This window comes from Lissotriton vulgaris, chromosome 7 (genome assembly GCF_964263255.1).
Source record: "Lissotriton vulgaris chromosome 7, aLisVul1.2, whole genome shotgun sequence".
Taxonomy (NCBI): Eukaryota; Metazoa; Chordata; class Amphibia; order Caudata; family Salamandridae; genus Lissotriton; species Lissotriton vulgaris.
In genome coordinates this window covers 1,263,949,721-1,263,971,806 of record NC_141695.1, presented here as the reverse complement: position 1 = coordinate 1,263,971,806, position 22,086 = coordinate 1,263,949,721, and the positions used below count along the sequence as shown (strand labels likewise).

The window sequence follows — 22,086 nt, the reverse complement described above, 5'->3', positions numbered from 1 at the left end:
GAGAGATTCAGGAGCGGGTTAGCCAGTGGATTAATCACCTCGGCCAGTTTCACCAGAATTTTAGCAGGGCACGGGTCCAAGGGCGAGCCTGATTTCAAATTGCCCATGAGAGCTAAAGAGGCGGGCGCAGATATAGGTGGAAACACGCCCAACGTCACGCCTGGCGAGGCCGGGGGCAGTCGGTTGGCCTCAGCATTGATCAGCCCCGCAGGTACAGCCGGTGGAAAAGAATCCTGTATGAGTTGGATCTTGCTGGTAAAAAAACTAGCCAGATCGGAGGCCCAGGAATCAGAGGGCCTCTCCTCAGAGATGTTAGACCGTGGAGATATAAATTCTCTAACTATAGAGAAAATCTCCTTACAGGAGTTGGAGGCAGCTTCTATCCTCCCTGCCAGGTATGCTTTCTTGCCCAGGCGAATGTCCCGGTGATAGTCCTTAACCGCACTCTTATACGTCAGCTTGGCCTCCGGGTCATATTTTATCCGCCAAGCTCTTTCGGCCACCTTGCACTGCTGCCGCTTAGCCGACAGTGCAGCGGTGAACCAGGGGGCGGAAACCCGTTTTGGAGTAAGACGGGGGCCAGTTCCGGGGCAAGATCGTTAAGCCTGGCCCGTGAGGGGGCAGGGATGGTCCAGAGCAGCCTGAGCTAACATCTCAGGGGTCACTCGATGGTAAGCCCTATGGGTTCGGCCATGCTGCTGTGGGGCGGCAACAGCCGCTTTAGCTGTGCCTTTGATTGAAAATTTAGCTAGCAAATGGTCTGACCAAAGTACCGGGATAATCTCTAGCGCCTCAAGAGGGGATGTCGAGAAAACCTGGTCGAGAGTGTGCCCCTTGTCATGCGTCGGCCCCTGCAAATAGGGAGCAGTCCCAGCGGTGCCATGGCATCTAAGATTTTAATAGTGGCCGCGTCAGATGGATCATCCATCCGAAAGTTAAAATCCCCGGCTACGATGCAATGTTCCGCTTTCAGGGCCAGTCCCAATAAGACGGAGTCAAGGTCTTCAAAGAACGTACCGGGTGGACCGGGCGGTCTATAAACCAATAATCCCTTGACTGATTGATGCGGAGCCAAGACGATAGAAAAAGCAAGGGACTCCGAGCCGCGAATGTCCCCCACTGGCAAGATAGTGCAAGCCGTGCCTTTCTTCACCACCAGTGCCAATCCCCCGCCCCTTCCCTTCGCTCTGTCCTTCCTGAAGATGTTATAGTCCGGCGGGATTGCCATGGCCACGTCTGGATTCGAAAGTTCTCCCCACCACGTCTCGGTAAGCATGAGACAGTGGTTTAGCCGTGTCGAGAAGCTCAAAGATGTCTAGAGCATGTCTGCACGCCGATCTGGTGTTTAGTAGCATGCAGCGAAATCCCACACTGGCGATGTTAATGCCAGAGGAACATGGTAAAGCTCGGGTGGGGCGCCAGCCGCAACCGGGGCAGATGGACTTACCATGGTAACGGCCCGGAAAAACAATGCAGCAGCCACTGACAGCAGTGGAGAGAGCGCGAAGCTCCCCAGAGGTATACCGCTGCACGGGTGATCCTGAACGACATGCCTGATGTCCGAGCCCCCCTGTCGCCCGAGCGCCTCCGGGGCGCAGACTGGCAAGACTCTGGCAAGACTCTGGCAAGACTCTGGCAAGACTCTGGCAAGACTCTGGCAAGACTCTGGCAAGACTCTGGCAAGACTCCGGCAAGCGACGGCGTCCTAGCTGCGCGTTCCCGCTGCGCGGGAGAGAGCAGCTTTAAATAGGCGCCGGAATGGAGGGAGGAGCGCCTGGACGCTCCAAGATGGCGCCCACCAAAAAAGCCTGGTCCCAATCCAAGATGGCGCTTGTCGCCGATCACAAGACGATCCCCGGACCACCCACAGAACCCGGGCCCACCAAAACGGTGGTGAGTATTCCACAAATTAAATGCAGGTGTGAGGGGGGGGGAGAGCATGCAGGTATCCCTATACCCATGTACTTTGTCCATGTCACATTCTACCATACCCCACTCTTTTTGTTGTTCCAGTGTGCATGTTTCCTAATCCAAGTTATCATGTTGGGCTGTTCCAGATTATTTCAACTGCTCCATCCCAGTCTACATGTCCTGAAGAATTGGTCTCCCCATCTTAGCATACATTCACCCTGTATCCAAAACAATATCAGGTATTCTCTCCAACCCCCCCCCCACCCCACCCCACCACCACCTCGCCCTCACCACAACGCACGAATAATGAGCAGACAGAGCGCTCAGGAGCATCATACCGGCGCTGAAGAGCGCAATGGCAACTCACTGTGGTGCAGCAAAATAAAAGGATGCAACTCAGAAGGCCATTAACATAGCGTGGGCTCTAAAAAAGTGCCAATATTAAATGGAACTCATCCTCCCTAATACTGCTAAAAAAGACATAATTCACCATCCATTGACCAACACCCCTTGTTGTACCCCCAATAGTCCCAGCCTCTCAGAGAGCAAAAAAAAGTGTTATTCTCTCCCCCTCCTCACTCGAATTCTTCATGGGTGGACATGGTGTCCTCTGCGGCCCAGCCACGCACCTGATTCTCACGCTTTTCCAGCTCGACCTCCTTGAATGGTCGTATCCGTAGGAAAACCTTCACTTTCCTGTTCCCGTCCTCCGGTAAAACCTGTGAAGTTTCTGCAACCTGGAATAGAGAGCATGTGTCCAGATAAATCGCGATAACTCCCCTCCCCTATTACATACTTCTAATAAACTCAAACCACACACATTATAGACTAGGTTTGAGGTGGCATATCAATAAGTAATGTTTGAAATAAATCTACGCCCCAGTACTATAACAATTTCTAGTTTGCAGTTATGCAACAGTTAAATTTCCATGGTATGCATTGTAAAAATGTACAGTTCTTAGTAAAACAAGCAACTATACCTTCCAACCTATATGTTTGCGTTTTAAAGCATCCTATTCTGTCCAGGCTTGCTTGTGGGTGAGCACCCCCCCCCCCCCCCCAAAAACAATAACAAATATATCATGTTGTACTAGTCTAGGCCTGACAGACAGCTGTGAATTAAGGTGCATCTAAGATGGAGGATACTCCAGATGGGACACCCTATCTGCCAAAGATAAGGAGTTAGAGAAGACACAACTTACATTAGTGACACTGCACTGCTGAAACAAAAGACAGTGAACCCCTTTCCAATTTACAAAGTAAACAGTCATCCTAACTGCAATCCAAGAGGTGGAATGCAGCAATCCACCTTGGGAAGAGGTAAGGGAGAAGGAAGGGAGAGAGAAGAAAAAAAAAAAAAAAAGTACTGAGACCCCCATCAAAATGCAAAAACCCACTGGGATGCCGCACACCAACTACAAGAATGAAGACCTGCCCCCTTTGCCTACTTACATGTGAAGGGGCCGCCACACCAGGAGAAATAACTGAGAAGTCTGATAGCAGATCCTTCCTTAATCCTGCTCCGAATCCAGCACTGGTGGATTCAAATATAGCGGCCTCTTCTTCATCAGAGAACAAGCCATTGTTTGGAGAGAGGATGTCATGGGCCATCTTGAAAACTAAACTGGACCAAGAGAAGTGAAATAATACAAAGTTAACACTCCCAACCCCACAAATAATACAAACATCTTGCTACTATGGCGTGCTGAAGCTTTAAATAACACGAATTTAACAGAGTATTCATACGTCAATGTTTATCTTTTTACCTAGGGAGAATTTAGGTTTATGATTTGGTTTATGAATTTGCGGGGGTGGTGCAAATAAGCTAACCTAACAATGGAATTAGCCTTAATCACATTTTCATGTTCTTGCTCCTTCATTAAACTGTTTTAATAGACAATTACATCACATACAAATGATGGGTGAATATGTATACTTTTTGTAATGTTCCAGGTTTTCTCATTTCAGTGCATGGTTACCTTTTTGCCTTAATGTTAAATCATGCCCTGTTTACAAGATGTTTTCAAACATTGCCATTGGGTTATTGAATAATGTTTACTCAACATAATAAGTGATTGGATCAGCGTACAATTATGCAAGGAGCGAATACATCATGGTTTCCGCAAGACTGCAATAAGATGATTTACAATAATCTTTATTGTTTGATTATCTGAAAGTCATTACAATATGTATAGAAAACATTGATTGAACACTTGACGCTGTGCTGCATCGGTCGCAATCAAGGAGAATGTGAAAATGTAATGTCAACATTTACAATTAGATAAAAATGTCCTTTTAAAAAAAGAGAACTTATTGGTTTCTTGGAAAACCAATAAATGCATTTACACTTAAAAAAATAGAACTGCCATTGTGCAAAAACATTTGAAGTATCATCATAAAGTTAATCAGCGAGTGCAGTCAATGGCAACATAATAAGCTGTGGGTCGAGTTTGCTTGTTCCACGCTGTGCTACCACTGTTTAGTGTGGATTTCAGGGTTACAGAGATCTATAGCGGTCAGTTGACGTTAGTTATTTACACTCGATCCCGCAACTTAATGTTTCAATCCTGCGAAAAGGACTCCACGGTTCTTAACATCTAACCAGTCTTTCAAAAAGAAACTAGTGAACTTACATATAAAATAGCACTTGAATGAAGTAAAACCTACCCCGAAGTAAGTTGTAAGCTTATGGGAATGATTTTGAGGTTTAGAAACTAAAGTGAAACTTGATAAATTAACGGGTCAAGAAAATAGAGTTACGGCAAAGGCTCCTGGAGTTGTTAGCCGTTGTTGCATCCACCTATAGCAGCTTCATCATGTTAACATCTCGGGAGGTGTGTTTTCCGAGTGGCTGATAGGCTGCCTGAACTTGCGGTATGCAAGGTGGATGCAGTTAGCCAAACTGATGTAAAGGGCAGTGTTCTCTGGGTTCAGTGGCGCTATAATGTCCTACCTGCAGGACCGGACTCCCTGTTTGTTCCACTCAGGTTTCAGTTTTAATCTCCACAAGTCCATTAATGCTGGGCAGATGCATACAACATGCTCCAGGGATATGTCTAGTGCCCCACTAGTCCTGCATACAATCTAGTCTGATGGGCGCAACCAGGGAGCTAAATGTTTCAAGAAGTGCCACTCACCCAGCCTTGGCACCAAAAAATTCTGTTTTAAGTGCAAGGAGTAGCTGCAAGCAAGGTATGGAGGGGGAAAGATCGACTGATAGGAGTTAAATACTGCGCATGCATGCTTGTGTTTGGCTAGAATTGCCCGGTCTGACGCGTAGGAGCACAGTTGGATTTGCTTCTTAATACTTAATTTAAACATTTTTTTGACTGGGTTAAAGCTCCACAATTTGCTTGTTGACAATTGCAAAGAGCAATCATTAAGGAATCGACGATGAGACCCACCTGGATTACTGGAGCTGATGTCTGTCCATAACAAGCACTCCGGGGAGGAGGTTCTGGCCTGTAGCAGCTTGTGGCATAAGTTGCGAAAAGCACATGCTCTTAGCATTTGGTAATTGAGGAGGCCAAGCTCTAATCGGATCTGTACTGCGGATTAGGTTTTTGGCAATCGCAGCACCTTTGTCGTCCGCATATGGGAGATTGCGGATATGAGCGCCGCCGAACCTAGGCGGGTGACTGTTTATTGTGTCAAGTTCTCCTAGGAGGTCAGCTAAAAACAGGTTGAGGAGCAGTGGAGCAAGCACACACCCCTGCTTAACTCCCCTCGACGTCAGTATTTTTCTGGATAAGTGAGAGCCGGCACAAAGCTTGACTTGAATAAAGGTATTGGTATGCAGCTAGATAACGGACTCCAGTAGTTTGGCCAGTATTCCCCATTTTGTTAGCTTAACCCGAAGTGCCTCCCTCGCATGCACTCGAAGGCTGCTTTGATATCCACAAAGCAGCAAAAAAGTGATGTAGACAATATTTTTGCTTTATAGATGAGAATGGATATGGCTAGGAGGTTGGTCAGTGTGCCTAAGTTTGCTACAAAGCCAGTTAGTTTTTTTGGAATCAATCCATGAGTCAGCCCAGAAGCAGTGGTTCCCAATCTGTGCGCCGCGGCACCCCAGTGCGCCATCAAAACTTGTCAGGGGCGCCGCGAAAAGATGAACACCATGCACACAGTTTAGGAACCACTGACTGATAGACAATAAGGTTAATACCAGGGGTGAAGGTCAGGATGCTGCACACATCGATTTGTACAGTGGCGGTTTATTCTTGCAGTTCAAACACAGGAGTTCTGGAGGCCAGAAAAGGGCAAGAGCTGTAGCACTTTGATTAGCAGTTCAGGCAGAGCCTTTCTGGGGAGGACGGGCCTGAGTGGGTCACACAAGGTCTGCAGGCAGGTAGACGGGGTTGCCGGGATTTAGGTCAGTGAGCCTGGAATGAGACTCGGAGGTGTACCTTAAGATGGAGGAAATAAAATGTCTTGCACACTAAAAGTACAAGGAAATATTTGCATACAGCCTGCTTTTACACACAACGGCCACTTAAAAAAAATAATTCACAGCGCCTGGAAGCCATCTCTGGTGCAGAAAGCATGCAAAAGCAGGCGGGTGAAAACTTGTGGCCACTAGTAGTGTTATCCAATTTACAAATATTATAGAACAATCTCAGTAGATTTATGTTTCTGCCGCTAAGAGCTGTGCAAAGCCTGTGGTTGATAGCCATTTAGGATAGACTAACCCTGTATTAGAATGCAAAGGGTGTGCACTTGCTTCCCAGATTTATGGTTTGAGCACAATACTGGTCTATGACTGCTGCTATTCGTCATTAACATGACGACATTTGCTATTTGTTTTATCCATGTCCTCCTTGCACAGACCAAGTAGTGTGTGCTGCCCTCTGGCTACAGGCCCCACCACCCACTCATTGATCTCCATTTCCTGACATGCCTTTGACTCTTGTACTTTGCTTTCATAATTTTCTTTTTTGCAAATTTTAAACACAGTGGGGCGGTGCAAGGACAGTGGTTGTCTTTCAATCTTCCATCAAGTCCTGGGCACTTAGACACATCCAGCACCGCCCTCCACATGTGCGCCACAGATTGTTTTGAACCAATTCTTTTTAAACGTTTGCCCAGTGTCAACTCAATAGTCGGTGGACATTGTTTTCTTATATATGTCACTGCTTTGGATGTCCTTTTTGAACAAGCCAGTTTTTGTGTGCCTCCCAGACTAGAATGACGCAATACAAATGGGCTGCAGAAGCATTGTAAATTGACATTTACATTCATTAATACAGTGCAGTTTACTTATTGAATCATAATACAGGTTCCAGCATTGAAATCAGCCTCTCCAATCATTCATCTGTTGGACCTGGGTTGGCCTTGATGTAGGTAGACCTGTGCTCCCAAGAATATAGAAGTCGATCTTCGACTCTTCGAAGTAGCCTGCTCTGTAAACTCAGTGGAAATGATGTAGCAACGCTTATTGTGCAGTGTAGTAAACAGGGCATGGGGTGACACTGATAGTAGGACAGGAGCGCAACAATAATCAGAACAGTAAAGCTTTAAGTACTAAGGCAGCAGGGAGAAGCCTGCTCCAGATCCAGGGCTGCCAGCGCACATCATAATGCTGCCAATGCACATTCCAGATCTGCCAGTACATCTCACAGGGCTTTCAATGCACATTTCTGGGCTGGCAGTGCCAATCATAGGGCTATCAGAGCCAATGCATGCCAAAGAGCCCCAAGAGCGCATTCCAGATCTTCCAGTGCATCCAAAAAATGTAAGGGCATCACTAGGGCTAGCCCAACAAGTAAAGGGGCCGACACATGTGAAAGGTCACACGCTTGATCTGGTGTGGACGTCACTTCCGGTACAGGGATTGACGATTACGTTGCCTTGTGTCTGGTCGGATCACCATCTGGTGAAGGGAGATCTCCTGATGAACTTACAAAAAACGAAACCTGTAGAAGGCCAGAGGGTGGTGAGGAAATGGAAGAACATCAATGGAGACAAAATGGTAGCACATCTCCTAGCGAATCCACCCCAGAATTTTCTGGATGAGAATCCGGATGCTGTTTGCAGTAATTTGGATGATAGACTTCGAAGGGCGGCCGATTACGTGGCGCCAGCACGAAGGGTCAACTTAGTAAATAGAGGCTCGCAATCCCCTTGGTATAATGACTCTTAGGGAGAAGAAGAGGGCTTTACGCAAGGCGGAGAGAGCTTGGCGCAGAGCCTATGACACTAATGCGCGAAGTCTCTATATGCTAGAACTAGCGACCTATAAACAGGCAATAACAGCTAGGAAGGCCGAGTTCTATGAGGAAAGGATCACTACAGCCAAAGATCCACAAAAAGAAATCTTTAGAGTCCTAAATGAACTCAGGAAAACAAAATAACAGAGGCCGGAGTTCACTCTAGAGGACTGTCAGAGATTTCAGGACTTCTTCACTAGCAAAATCACAGACCTCATCTCTGAAATTGCTTGTACTCCCATGCATGCCTGCCCCCTACAGACCACCCCGGCTAAGAAGCTGGTGGACAGACCTTTGGACACTCTACCCTTGATTGCGAAGGATGGACTGTCATTGCTTATGGGGCGAGTTAAGTCTGGCTCCCAGGCCGATCCCTGCCCTCCTGAAGTATTCAAACTGGCTATGCCAGGAATAGAAGAAGAGGTCTTGGCTCTCCTGAACTCATCCTTAGCATTAGGCAAGGTTCCGTTAGCCTTCAAGGAAGCACGACTGATCCCTCTGCTAAAAAAAACAGGGGCAGACGTGAAGTGCCTGAAAAATTTCAGGCCTATCTCCCAGATTCCTTTCCTCGCCAAAGTGCTAGAACAGCATGTTTTGTCCGATCTCTCCGATCATCTGGAAAGGAATTGTCTGTTGGAACGAAATCAATCGGGGTTCCGTGCGAATCACAGCACGGAGCTGGTCATGCTGTCTATCTTGGATGAGCTCAGGAATAGGGCAGATAGGAAGATACCTGGTGCCCTGGTGTTGTTAGACCTCTCCGCGGCATTTGACACCGTGTGTCAAAAACAACTTTTGTCGCGGTTGAGGGATTTCGGCATTCAGGGCACAGCTCATGCTTGTTTGCCTCTTTCCTACAAGGGAGGAGACAAAGAGTACAGCTGGGAGAATTGCTCTCCACTGCAACACCAATTTCTTGTGGAGTGCCGCAGGGGTCTGTTTGTCGCCCCTTTTATTTAATATATATCTTCAACCGTTGATTTCACTCCTCAATCAAACGGATTGTCAGGTGTATAACTACGCTGACGACACCCAAATCATTATCCAAATGGATGATGCTCCTGGGGCGTTAGCAAGGCTCCAAAACATCCTCAAGCATACAGCCAACTGGATGTCTCTGAACTCCTTAAAAATCAACCCTCACAAGACGGAGGTTTTACCAATCACCATCGCTGGTAACCCATGGCACGACGGGTTTTGGCCAAGAGAACTTGGGCCACCCCCAGAACCTGCAGCGGTGGTAAAAAGCCTAGGCATCCATGTGGATGATAAACTATCCATGCGGAAGCAAGTCACCACGGTGGTAGGAACCTATGTCGGTCTTCTCCGACAACTTAGAAAAATTGCGCCATTATTGTCCTTCTCCACCTTGAGACGGGCGGTGTCCGCAATGATATTATCAAGGTTGGACTATGGCAATTCGCTTTATTTAGGACTGCCCCAAAAACTTTTGGACAAACTTCAAGTGGTGATGAATGATGCCGCCAGGCTCATCTTTAAGAAACCAAGGAGCTCGCATGCGTCCCCACTTATGCGCGAGCTACACTGGCTGCCAGTAAGGCAGAGGGTGCTCTTTAAAGGGCTCTGCATCGCACACAAATCGCTCTATGGAAAGGCGCCAAGATATATTAAGACCCGCCTGACTTCATACAAACCGGGTAGGTCGTTAAGATCTGCTGAAGCAACTCTTCTTACCCAACCACGCTTCAGATTGGCCACAGTGGGTGGCCGCGCCATCTCCAATACCCTCCCAGCAGTCTGGAATAATCTATCGGCGGATTTGCAGAAGGAATCCAATTTAATGTCCTTCCGGAAGAAGTTGAAAACTGTTCTTTTCCAGAAGGCCTGGGTTGGGCTATAACTCCTGGTAGGGCTTTTTAGGAATCTCTGCTGTGCTTACTTGACAAGCGCTTAGAGACCCCTGAGTTATAACGCGCTATATAAATCAAATCAAATAAATAAATAAATAAGGGCTGCTTCGCCCTGCCCTCTGCATGATCCGAGTGCCCCTGGTTTGGTAAAGTGCAGCCATCTGCCCCTTCATTCTACACATATCCATTGTGCTTTACTGCCACAAATTATGAAACACAATAGCTGCACTCTTACACCTAGCAATCTCACGAAAGGTGCAGATGAGAACCATTTATTTGGTCCCCCACCCTCTACCCCTCCATTTGGTTCCCAGGAGTGAGCCCCACATCTTTGATCATAATATCTTCATCGGCTTAATACCAATTATTTTCAGGGAGAAAAATGGACGACCCCTATAGCTAGGTATACACCCCCGTCAAACATAAGGAGCATAATGGGGAGCCGTGGCCAACGGCCTAAAGGTCCAGGGAGCCACATGATGAAAGTTTGGGAACAACGGGCCCAGCGTCTCAGGTCTTCAAAGAGAAGGCTGGCAAAGGACATAGCCTCGTTGTCAAGTAAAGCTATCAGCCTATAGTTGCTTGGGGCTGATCGGAAGCCAGACTTGTGAATTAGGTGTATTGTGTTGAGTTTCTTTGTTTGCACTGGCTTTTCGTTTCCCTCTTACTGAGCGGGCTGGGTAATTGTGAATTAGCATTTGAGGGTCGTAAAACCGGCTAGGGCAGACTGAGAACATGATTTAGATCAGGTGACTGAACTGAGGCATTCCTGGATTGGGGCTCTGTGACGAGGTAGCGAAGGTGTTTTCTATAGGCTTTGAAGCTTGCTCTTTAAGCTAGTAGTTAACAATACGATGATTTGATTTGCATTATTTAGCCAAAAGACTGATAGCACATTAGTAAACAAGTTTAGAGGGGGCGGGTTATTTGATTATTTCGATGCTCTCTTTTTTTTGGAGTCACATGCCTTTCTGATTCAATCCAGTCCAAAATAATCCATAACATTTCAAATGCTCATAGGCAACCTCTGGCTGTGTATATGTTCAATCGTCAAATTGTTTTCAAAGAATACTGTGTAATTTCTGGACTTAAAGTTAAATACAAATGTGTATACACTGAATAAGCTTGCTCTTGATAACTATTACCATGCAAAATCACAGAAATAGTTATAAATTGCAACAACCCAAGTTACTTTCACTGGTTTACTTCTGTATGTATCAAAATCAAAACATTAGGGATCATAGAATACTGGTCAGTAACATAAAATTAAATCTCAGTACATACATACCAAAGGTGTCATGAGGCGAGTGACCCCCTTTTAACATATCAAATTGTAAGAGACTAGCATTAATGCAGCTTCTCTTCTAGTTTATGTAGTGCAATGTTTCTTCCAAAATAAAAGTGTACGTACTCAAATATGAATATTACAGAACCTTGAGTCTTTACCTTACCCGCAATTAGAAATAACTTATCTGCATGAATACATATCACTCCCTGCAGCTCATTGATTTTTAGGCCTGTAGGTCTAATTTATCCAATTACAAAATCATGTACAACAAGATTAGGTGAAAATATACCGGAATTCCGAAAACTCTGGAATATAATAAAGAAATAAAATTAAATAGTAACCTCATAGCTGCGTTGAACGTTCAGCACCCACTGCTGAATGGTCGAATAACGAGCGCTGGCCCGTCGGCCAACGGTCGTGCGCAGCACTGGGGAGGTAGCGCTCGCGACAACCGTTGGCCGACGGCAGCGCTTAAGGGGTTAAGCAAGATATTAAACAAAACAATGAACACCTGTGTCTAAGGACGGTATTAGACCAGATGTATTGTGGTCAAGAACCAAAACCAACACATCGCTCTTCTCCAGTGTCAAGGTGTAAAAAGTATATATGCAAATAGTCAATGGCCCCTTGTCTCTACCAATGTCAGAACTACAAAGTAGGGCAGTCAGTGGTTTCAAGTCAAATCAAGGTCAAATAACTAGCAGAAGACCAAGTCTTAACGAATTGGACCCTTCTGCAAGTTGTGCACTAACCAAGCAGTGACCTATCCTAGTAGAACCTTTCATAAACAAGCCCTTAATTTCGTTCAGCTACTTCTCCTTTAGGCACCAGGCATTATTTTGATTGTCACAATGTGTTGAAGACCTAGACAACATGGCGAGGTTATAAATCATAGATTCTTCTTTGATCTTCATTAACGTTAAAGTATCTTTGCCTTTCTGCAAGGTCCTGAATTACAACTAAACAGAAACATTTATAACTTTTTAAAACAATTTTATTACAAGACCAGAGGCTCCTATTATGCAGTCTTTTCTTGCTTTAATTTGGATAGCAGCCAAGTTAATAACTAAAAACTATGTTCCACATTAGCATAAACTACAAATAAAGTCTGAACAGTTGGACGACCATATGACGCAATAATAGTCTTAACTGAGCAAGAAGCCATCTTTTCTTGCTGCTTGCAGTCAAGATAAGTACATTATCTAATTTATTTTCCTGTTTATTTTATTGCCAAATATTTTGAATGTTGCAAAGATTGTTACCTATTTTTATTCCCATTAGTTTGGCCTCTGTAGTCCCCTGGTTTTGAAGCAGGTGATCCAAAGGTCAAGCTCATGCTCTGAAGCGCATTTCTTTATTTGAAGTCTTTCTCAGAGTTCTGTGGAGAGACCCGCTGATTACCTGGGTCACGTGGCGAGACATGCTGTTTCTGACGTGCCGCGCAGGTATCGCAGGCCACACTTTCTGCTTCACAACCTCAATTGTCCATCAATCAGCAATAGTTTCGCTCGCCTCTCGGGCGGGGTTTTATTTTTAGAGTATTCGTCCCTTGTGTTCTTTTCCAGCGAGAAGGAGCTTGTGCATTTTTATTTACTCAGCTTTTACCTTCACTAACTTTGGACACAGAAAGAGAGCTTTTAGGAAGTTCTAGTCCCTTATAAGACATCTTTTATCAATTAGAATGTATATATTTTAAGGACACATTCAAGGGCAGCAAAAATGTATTATTAACAGTTGAAAACATTGGATGCGCAGATACTGTAAAACTGCCAATCTTGAAATATAAACACACACATACAATTTTTTTCGCAGCATTTGCGCATTCTACTACAATAGAAATGTCTAAAGACAATTCTTTCTAAAGTGATGGGGAGGAAGTTTGGGTCTTCCGAGATAATCTGAATTCTTTTACGAAGGATACGGTTCAAAAGGCAGTTTCTACCTTCATGTTACAAGTTTTTTAAAAAAATTGGAAGCCTCAATCTAGAAAATAGAAAAAGAAACCTCCATTACCTTTAGTTCAATCTGTTCTAAGTAAACCGATTTCAACCCAAATATCTGGTTACCCAACTCCCCCTTGATGATGTTATTACGACATACAAGGTATCTCTTCATTTAACCTTACCCCATTTACTCAATACAGATGATATGGATCAAGATGATGTTGGGGGAACATGGTCAGAGAAGGAGTCCTCACTGCACATACATTGTTTAGAGATGCTTGCATGCTCATTGTAATGACAAGGTTAGGAGTTTAATCCCCCTAAAGATCGACAACCTATGGGTCAACGGGTACATAAATCACCTAGTGGGAGCAAAATCCATACCTTTAGCAGACCTGGCATAAAGCTTTTGGGAATCCAGACTTCAACAGAAACTTTCTGTTCAAGCAGAGTTTGTTCCAGGGAAACTGAATACTATAGTGGATTGGTGCTCCAGACACCTCAAAGATTCCAGCGATTGGCATCTTCATCCTACAGTATTCAAAAGCCTTTCTTTGAAATTCTGCCCTGTCGATATACTTGTTTGCATCTCGTTTGAACAATCAACTCACACCTTTTTCAGCTGGAGGCCGGATCCTCAAGCTTTGGCAACACATGCCTTTCTTCAAGATTGGTCTCTTCCCCTCAATTATGTCTTTCGACCTTTCATTATGATAGCAAAACCTCTATACTTAATTCGCCACCAGCATTCATCTTTTGTTCCAAGAAACCCCATTTGCCAAGGTCAGCCTTAGTACCCAACAGTTCTGGAGTTGTCAGTCAATTTTCCAATTCTCATTCCAACCTTTCCCTAGCTATTTCTGAAACCAGAAGGCCAACCACACTATATGATTCTCAACCAACCCTTACTCTAGTGCCATGGAAGATTTTGAGTCTGCTTGGAGCACCCCTATAATTTCGGCAGAAGCTGCTCATTACATCCGCCGTTATTGGGCACCAGAAACATTAATACTTTACAAATTCGCTTGGATGGCATGGAATAGCTGTGTGGATTGGAATTAAAATCCCTTTTCAACCAATGTAACGGATATTTAATTGTTTTGCCTCCTTGGCTTTCCAAGGCACACAGAACTGTAAATACTTAAAGATCGTCCATTTCAGCAGAACATAAGCGTGTGAATGAAAGACCAGTCAGCGAACATCCTTTTTATGCTGTCTTTTGAAGGAAGTAGGATTTTCTAAACTGCTTCCCACACTATAACCAAATGTGGGATGTTAATCTATTTCTGATTAAATATTTTTGGCAAGATGATGTTCATCTTTAAAGTTCTTGTCTTCAAAATTAACAAAACTGTTATACTTGGTCTCTTTAAAATGTATATCATATCTCATAGCTTTTGAAATATGTTCTGTTCAACACACTCCTACAGGGGTTTGTTTCCGCATTATCCTTATTATCCTAACAACTTTGTGTAGTAAATGGTTTAAAACATATTAAAAGAACTGCAAATCTGAGAACGTCCTACACTATATAAATATTGATTTCCTTTCATAAACAACACGAACTAGTGTCATCCACTACTCTACTAGATAGGTCAATGGATCAGGTCTTCAGCAGTCATCAACACTTGAGCCTTCGAATCTCACTCCACTCAGGGTGATCGTTGTTAAAGCCTTTTGGGCTGATGCAGGCTTGGAGGACATTCTTAGATCAGCAGATTGGTCAAATGTGTCTTTCAGAGTATTTTATTGTAAATCTATTACTCAAGTACTCATGGCTAATACTAACGTATCTTTGCTTTGATCAGGCATAAAAGGAACCTAGAGTTTTGTAATAAAACGCATATTTGCCTAGCTTCCGTGAATGGAAGTGTAGATTTTATTAAAGAGATGGAGGGGAGCTTTATCCCACAGCTCTCTGTTATCAACCCTTACCTTGTTTTTTTTTTTTCTTGTAGTGCCAGTTTCACCCACAGCTACTCCATCGTTATAAGGATCTTCCGAAATCTCTGCTCTTACATCTTCAGGATCTCTCTTAACCGTCAGAAATGTCATCGCAAGAACAGAGGCCTTGTTGCTCGCAGACAGTTAAGGCTAATATTGTGTTAAACAGTTGTTCATTGGGTCAACTGTTGGGATTTCATTTGTGATTTTAATCAATACCTAGAACTTAGCTATCAGAAAAGAACTTTAAATATTGAATTTCACAGGTAGGTAAATATATCACTTACAATGCATTTTTACTCAGCAATATTGATCTATAAGAGAAAAGGCATATGTTGCATACACTTTTTGGGATCTCCTTCAGGACTTAGGTTTGTAGGAGGCCAAGGTCCAAACAACCACCAGCAGTTACTCATTACCTGCCATGGGGTGTCCGAATGCAGAGTTGCTGTTCAGGTTGCTAGCTTTGCAAGCTACGCTGGTGGAAAGAAGAGGGACAACTGGAAACAGGCTGCAGAGGGAGACTTGGGGAAAAATCTGGGAGCTCCCAACAGGGGACTCAGGTTCCGCAGGGGTCTGGGAACAAGGGGGCTCAGCCGGATTGTCAGTACCCAGGCTAGGGCAATCGGGTGCAGAGTCTAAACGTCGGCTTGGTGAGTCCTAGGGCCTTGCAATTGTTGGTCTCGCTGGGTGTGGGTGGAAAATGAGGACAGCTGGGCCACTCTGGAGGTGTGTCTCTGCAGAACGGACTTCTCTCAACAGCTTCTCGGTGTAGTGGGAGTTCAAATTGGACTCACAGGCTCTAGTTACAGCAAGGGGTCCGGTACCTCAGGTATTTGTCCTGTGTAGCTCCGGTTGGTCCTGGTGTCCTCACTCGGTGGGTGGACATATCTAACATTCAGGAGCACGGGGCAGAACTTTCCATCACAGAGATGTGAGGGAAATGTGTTTTTTAGACACATTTTGATATTTGCAAGGGATACTGGGTAACAGAACTTGGTGAGAGCTACACAAGTCACCTCATCCTGGTCTCCCCTGGGTGTCTAGCTTTAAAAAAAATGAACAGGGTTGCTAGAATTTCCCTGGTGCGGGCTGAGCTAGGGCCCAAAATCCACAGCTAGGCACAGTGCAAAAAAGGGTCCGTTTTCTTTGGAAAAGTGTGTTATGTCCATGTTCCTTTTTGGGCAGTTTGTCACGGGCACTAGGCCTACCCACATAAGTGAGGTACAATTTTTATCAGGAGGCTTAAAGAGACACAGAAACCGAGATCAAGTGCTATTACCAATTGTCTTTTTCGGCATTTGCGCCTTCCAAATGTAAGACACTAAGAAAAAAGTCGTTTTGAGAATTGCCCTCTAATTCACATGCCAGTATGGGTACCAACAAATTCTGAGATGTGTAAATAACCACTGCATCAAAACTCCATATCTTGTGCCCATTTCGGAAATACATCTTTTTCATTGATATTTATTTTTCACTCTTTATATTTTACCAAATAAATTGCTGAATACCTGGTAAACAATGAAAAACAATGGCATGGTGCAGCTCAGGATACCTTCAGTTCTTGGTGAACCTACAAGCTCTATATATACCCGCAATCAGAAGAAAATCTGCCATAGTTATAAGAAGTTACAGATGAAAACGTAGACAAATTGCTTTTTTCAATTCAATTTCAATATTTTTTTGTGAGGTGCACTAATCCTGAAAATTCCTCTCCGCCCTGTTCATCTATTCTTGTACTCCTTCACACCATACCATCAGTCCCACCAGACAATTGTATTCTCTGCACTAGGCAAACATAAGGATAATTCGGTTACCTCAATACTTCTGCAATTCCTGGTACATTCTCATATGAAGCTCTCAATGAGTAAGGGAGTTCAAATGACAAACCCCTTGTGCTTTCAGGAACCTAGGGCTCTTCGTAAACTAGCCCAAGAAAGGCATTCAGTAACTCAAAAAGTAAGTTACCTCAGCTTTTAACTGTTCAAAAGGTGTGCACCTGGTTACCCAAAACAGTGGACCTTAGTTTTTTCTAGCTTCACCGCTGCACTCCTCTTTTTTTGAGTTCAAAAATAAGTTTATTGAAAGGAATACAAGGTAACAATACAAAATAGGAACATAGTATTATGAGGAAAAACCATAAGGGGAGGAGAAGGAGAAGGGAAACACTGGATGATTAAGTGAGAAAAAGAAAGAAAAACAATGCAATTCGAAATGAGCAATTCGAAACATAACGAATTAATCATGGGTATCAAGGGGTAAAAAATAAAGGGTGTAATTATAATGTAATAGAAACAAATGCAATTAGAGGTATGCAATAAAAACAGTTTAGCCGAACATAAGGATATGAGAAGGGTATCAAGGGGGTTTAGGAACCTCCTGCTGAGCAGGTCGTGGACGAAAGGAGCGGTTTGTACAATTATCTAAATACAACGTAACAGGAAGCCATAACTCAGCACGTTTAGCTGCCAACTGTGCAGGAAAAACAAAAGCATTATCAAGTCTATGGTTGTGACAAACATACCACCAAGCTTTGAAAGTGATACTGGACGCAGACTTCCAGTTGATAGTAATCTGTTGAAATGCAACTGCCAATAATAAGTCAACAATGCGAACTTTGAGATCATTCTGGTCCCAAAAAGGGGAGAGGCTTCCTCTCTTTTCAGGAGCCTAACTCCAACTAGTCTCTTGTGCTCACACCAGCATTCCATCGAGATCACATCATAGTAGTTCAGAATGGGGAACTCCTGAATCTTCCACACACAACAATCTCTCAGACATCTACCTTTGGAATAAACAGCTAATAAAATTAAAGGGAAAACCCTCCTAGATGTATAACTCCAGTTTGGCAACAAATACACAGGACCACTGAAAGTATGCAGCAGTAGAAGACAAAACTACGATTAGAGTGGACTAAATAGCTTTTGATCAGTGCGAGCTAGAATTTTTTTGTTAAAATCTGGAGATGCCGCATATAATGGATTATGTGGAAAACGCAGTAAATCCATAATTATGTGGAAAAGACAGTGGCACAAAAATCACAATTCCGGTGGCCCTGCATACAGTACAACTATATAGACCACAACAGCTTAATACATATTGTACTTATCAGCAGGGCCACTGGAATTATGACACAGGGGTGGCCCAAATTATGCAGCAGGGGTGATTAAACTATGCATCTAGAAAAGGCAAACTATGCAGCACTTTTGCGATAGCATTACCTCATTATTATGCCATTTGTACACAACAATGTTTGAGCAAATATTTAATCTCATTATACCAGTATCACACCTAATACAGCAAGAAGCAACAGAAGGGTGCCCAGTCAAAATTTGGAAAGTGCCATTAATTATGCAGTAATGCGCATCATTGCTTTTACTTAACTTTTAACCTGTTTAAATGAGCACTTTTTTTGTTAACATCTGCAGATTACACAGCAGATAATGGATCATGTAGCACATCTATAATTATGTAGAAAATGCTGCAGCCATAAAATTGCATACTTCAAGTGGTCATGCCTACTTACCATGTTGTATTTAGCGTACATTAGATTTTTTTATAATTAACATACACGTTTTCTACATATACTGTACTCAGAAACTTCACAGCATTTTAAACAAATGGGTTGAACTTCGGCTATACACTTGTAAACACTGCTATTACCACTAAGCAAATGTTATGTTAATATAGACTTATAGAGCGCATTATCACCCAGGGGTATCCAAGCGCCATCAACGGACAGACACCACCAGCGAGAGACGCAGAACCACCAGCTCAGAGGGGCCCCCAGGCCTCCAGGAAAAGCACAGTCTTCAGATTCTTCCTAAAAGGGAGGAGATTAGTTTCCTTCCGTAGTTTAACTGGAAGGCGGTTCCAAGTCTGAGGGATAGTGCTGGAAAAAGCTCTACCGCCCATGGACGCAACGTTAAACCGGGGACAGACCAAGTTACATGCATCAGCTGACCGCAGGGCCCTACTCGGCATATAATTGATCAGTCGGTACTTGATATAGCTAGGGGCTGAGCCATAAATGTCCTTGTGTGCAATACAGAGACTTTTGAATTTGGTTCTCTGGGTAATTGGAAGCCAATGTAAATCCTGTAGTAAAAGCGTGGCCCGGGTTCGCATAGGTTTTTTGAAGATTAGTCTGGCAGCGTTGTTCATTACAACCTGGAACCTAGCCAGGAGGTTTTTGGGTAGGCCATAGTATAAGGAGTTGCCGTAATCTAGACGTCCCAGAATCAGGGCAGAGACCGCCAGTCTAAGAGTGGAGAAAGACAGCAGTGAAGATAGTTTCCGAAGCTTGCGCAACAGGCTAACACATGTACCCACCACAGCCGACACCTGCTGTGTAATGGATAGCAGGGCACCAATTTTGATGCCCAAACTTTTTACTGCCACTGCGGGTTCTGGAAAAGGCCCCAATTCTGCCGGCCAGAACAGATCACTCCACGGATTTGAAGCTGTGATGACCGCTAGGACTACAGTTTTATCCGGGTTTATTTTTAGTAAATTAGCCGACATCCAGTTGATGGTGAACTTGAGAATGTCTTGCATTCTCAAGTGAGCCGTAGGTGAATGGTCAATCTGGATCAGAATTTGTGTCGTCAGCATAATTATAAACCATGCAGTCCATCTGGTTCAGTGCTGCTATCAGGGGCTGCAAATAGATGTTAAAATGCTGAGGTGATAAAGCTGAACCCTGGGACCCTCCACATGTCAGCTTGGCTGGTTTGGACACTAGATCCGCTAGTTGGACTCGCTGGGAGCGTTCTTTAAGAAAGGAAGTTAGCCAGGCCAGAACCGTGCCCTGGATCCCTTGATCCTTGATAGTAGTCGGCCATGATTGACTGTGTCAAACGCCGCGGATAAGTCCAATAGGACCAGGGCACACAGTTTTCTTATCAGCCTTGAGTCTCAGGCCATCCAGCACGGAAAGCATAATCAATTCCGTACAGTGATGAGCTCTGAACCCAGCCTGATTGGGCTCAAGGAGACGATTACATTCTAGGAAGTAGGTGAGAGAGTGTAAAACATGCTTCTCTAAACTTTTTGCCAAAAAAGGCAGCTGAGAAATTGGCCTAAAGTTCTTTAAATTTTTCGGATCTGCACCTGGTTTCTTTAGAAGCAGAACCACCTGTGCTTCCTTAAAATTAGAAGGGACAAGTCCTGTCTCCAAGGAACAGTTCAGAAGGGCAAGCACTTTATCCTCCATACCTGGCCATCCCAGCTTAAAAATTTTAGGAGGGCAGGGGTCCGCTGGAGAGCCCGATTCCACCCGGCCCACCATAGTGGACAGAGACTCCTTGGTAAGGGAGGGCAGACTAGTCAAAAAGTTCGTTGTCAGCCTAGGGAGAATGGAAGGAGGTTTGATTGAACATAGAAGGTTTGGGGTATGACTGATTTCTATCATCAGATCCTTTATCTTGTCCAAGAAAAAGGTTTGAAAATCATGGCAGTCCTTTTGACTGAAGGTCGGGTTTGGCACCCTAACCGTCCTCAAATCGTTTAGGACTTTAAACACTTCTTTCTGCGGGTTGGCAGCCTCAGTAATTGTCGCCTCATAAAATTCGGCCTTCCTCAAGCGGATGGCTTTTTTATATGCAGCGAACTTCAGTGCATAAGCAGCAAAAGCACTACGATTGTGAGACTTACGCCATGCTCTCTCGCATTGGCGGAGGACTTGTTTTTGTTCCCTAAGAGCATTAATAAACCATAGTGTTCCCTTACCCTTGTCTACCAGTCTGATTTTATGGGCCGGTGCTACTACCTCGATGGCATCCTTAAGTGTAGACAACAAGGTAACGCTTTCAGTCTCCAGATCATCCTTCATTGGCGAAGGGTTATCAGAATGTAATAAAATAGTGGTCAGGTCAGTCGCTTTTAACTGCCTCCAACTACGCAGTGTTTTCCATTCCAGTTTAACTTTTGCTCTTCTTGTAAAGAGTGGATATTGGCCTTTAATCAGGTAGTGGTCTGACCAAGAGCATGGGGAGACCACTAAGGGACCTATAAGTGAGCAGGTTGACCAAACTAGATCCAAAGTGTGGCCCCTCATGTGTAGGCCCTCACACCATCTGACTAAGTCCCAGAGATGTTAAAACCTCTTCTAAATATTTTGTCTGACCGTCCTTCGGGGTTATTTCCCAGTGAAAATTAAAATACCCGAGCACCACCAGTCCTTCTTAGCGGGTGCAGAAATCATGAACCAATTTCAGAAAAGGTTTCATAAAGCTAATTGTTGTGTTAGGTCAGAGGTCTTCAATCTGTGGGGCGCGACCCCCAGGGGGGTCGTGGAGTCCTGGGAAGGGGGTCGCATATTCTGTCAGAGCAGTTCCTTGAAACACGTGGTTTGCCTTAGTGGCGTCGGCTGATTGATGGTGCTCGCGGTGGAGGCCCAATTCACACCGAGGTGTGAAAAACATCAAAGCCTCATTAACAAATAAAAGGTCTTTTAAAGACCTGTGGAGTACTCTGGTGTGGCTTTGTGTGTGTCCAAGCTGTTTCAGCCGGGCTCACATACACAAGGGGGAGCGGGGTGGGGTGGCTCGGGGAGGAGGCTGTAGCACAGTGGTTCCCAATCTGTGCACCACTGAAAGTAGCCAGGGGGGCCGCGAAAAGATGTGCACCAAGCACACAGTTTGGAAACTAATATGGACTGATACACAATAATAATGGTAATACCAGGGGGTGGAGGGCATCGTGCTGCAGACACGGATTTATTATCAGAGGCAGCTTTATTCTTGCAGTTTAAAAGCTGGAGTTCCAGAAGCCGGAAAAGTGCAAGCGGTGTAGCACATCTATTAGCAGTTCAGGCAGAGCCTTTCTGGGGAAGAGGATGGGGCCAAGGGGGAAATACAAGATAAGCAAGCAGGTAGACGGGACTGCCGGGATGTAGGTCAGTGTGCCTGGAAGGAGAC

The 22,086-nt window shown here is 44.5% G+C and overlaps 1 protein-coding gene across 2 annotated transcripts in view; it reads right to left on the bottom strand.

The window, feature by feature from the left end:
- The window catches only part of KIF20A (kinesin family member 20A), a 183,028-nt gene that overhangs the window by 126,376 nt on the left and 34,566 nt on the right, over positions 1-22,086 (bottom strand). For both annotated transcript variants that reach the window (XM_086931820.1, XM_086931821.1), the window contains exons 2-3: positions 3,364-3,535; positions 2,541-2,648 (exon numbers count right to left, since the gene is read on the bottom strand). In XM_086931820.1, the coding sequence (XP_086787946.1) occupies positions 2,541-2,648; positions 3,364-3,522 (267 nt within the window). In that variant the 5' untranslated portion in view covers positions 3,523-3,535. The remainder of the gene's footprint in view (positions 1-2,540; positions 2,649-3,363; positions 3,536-22,086) is intronic.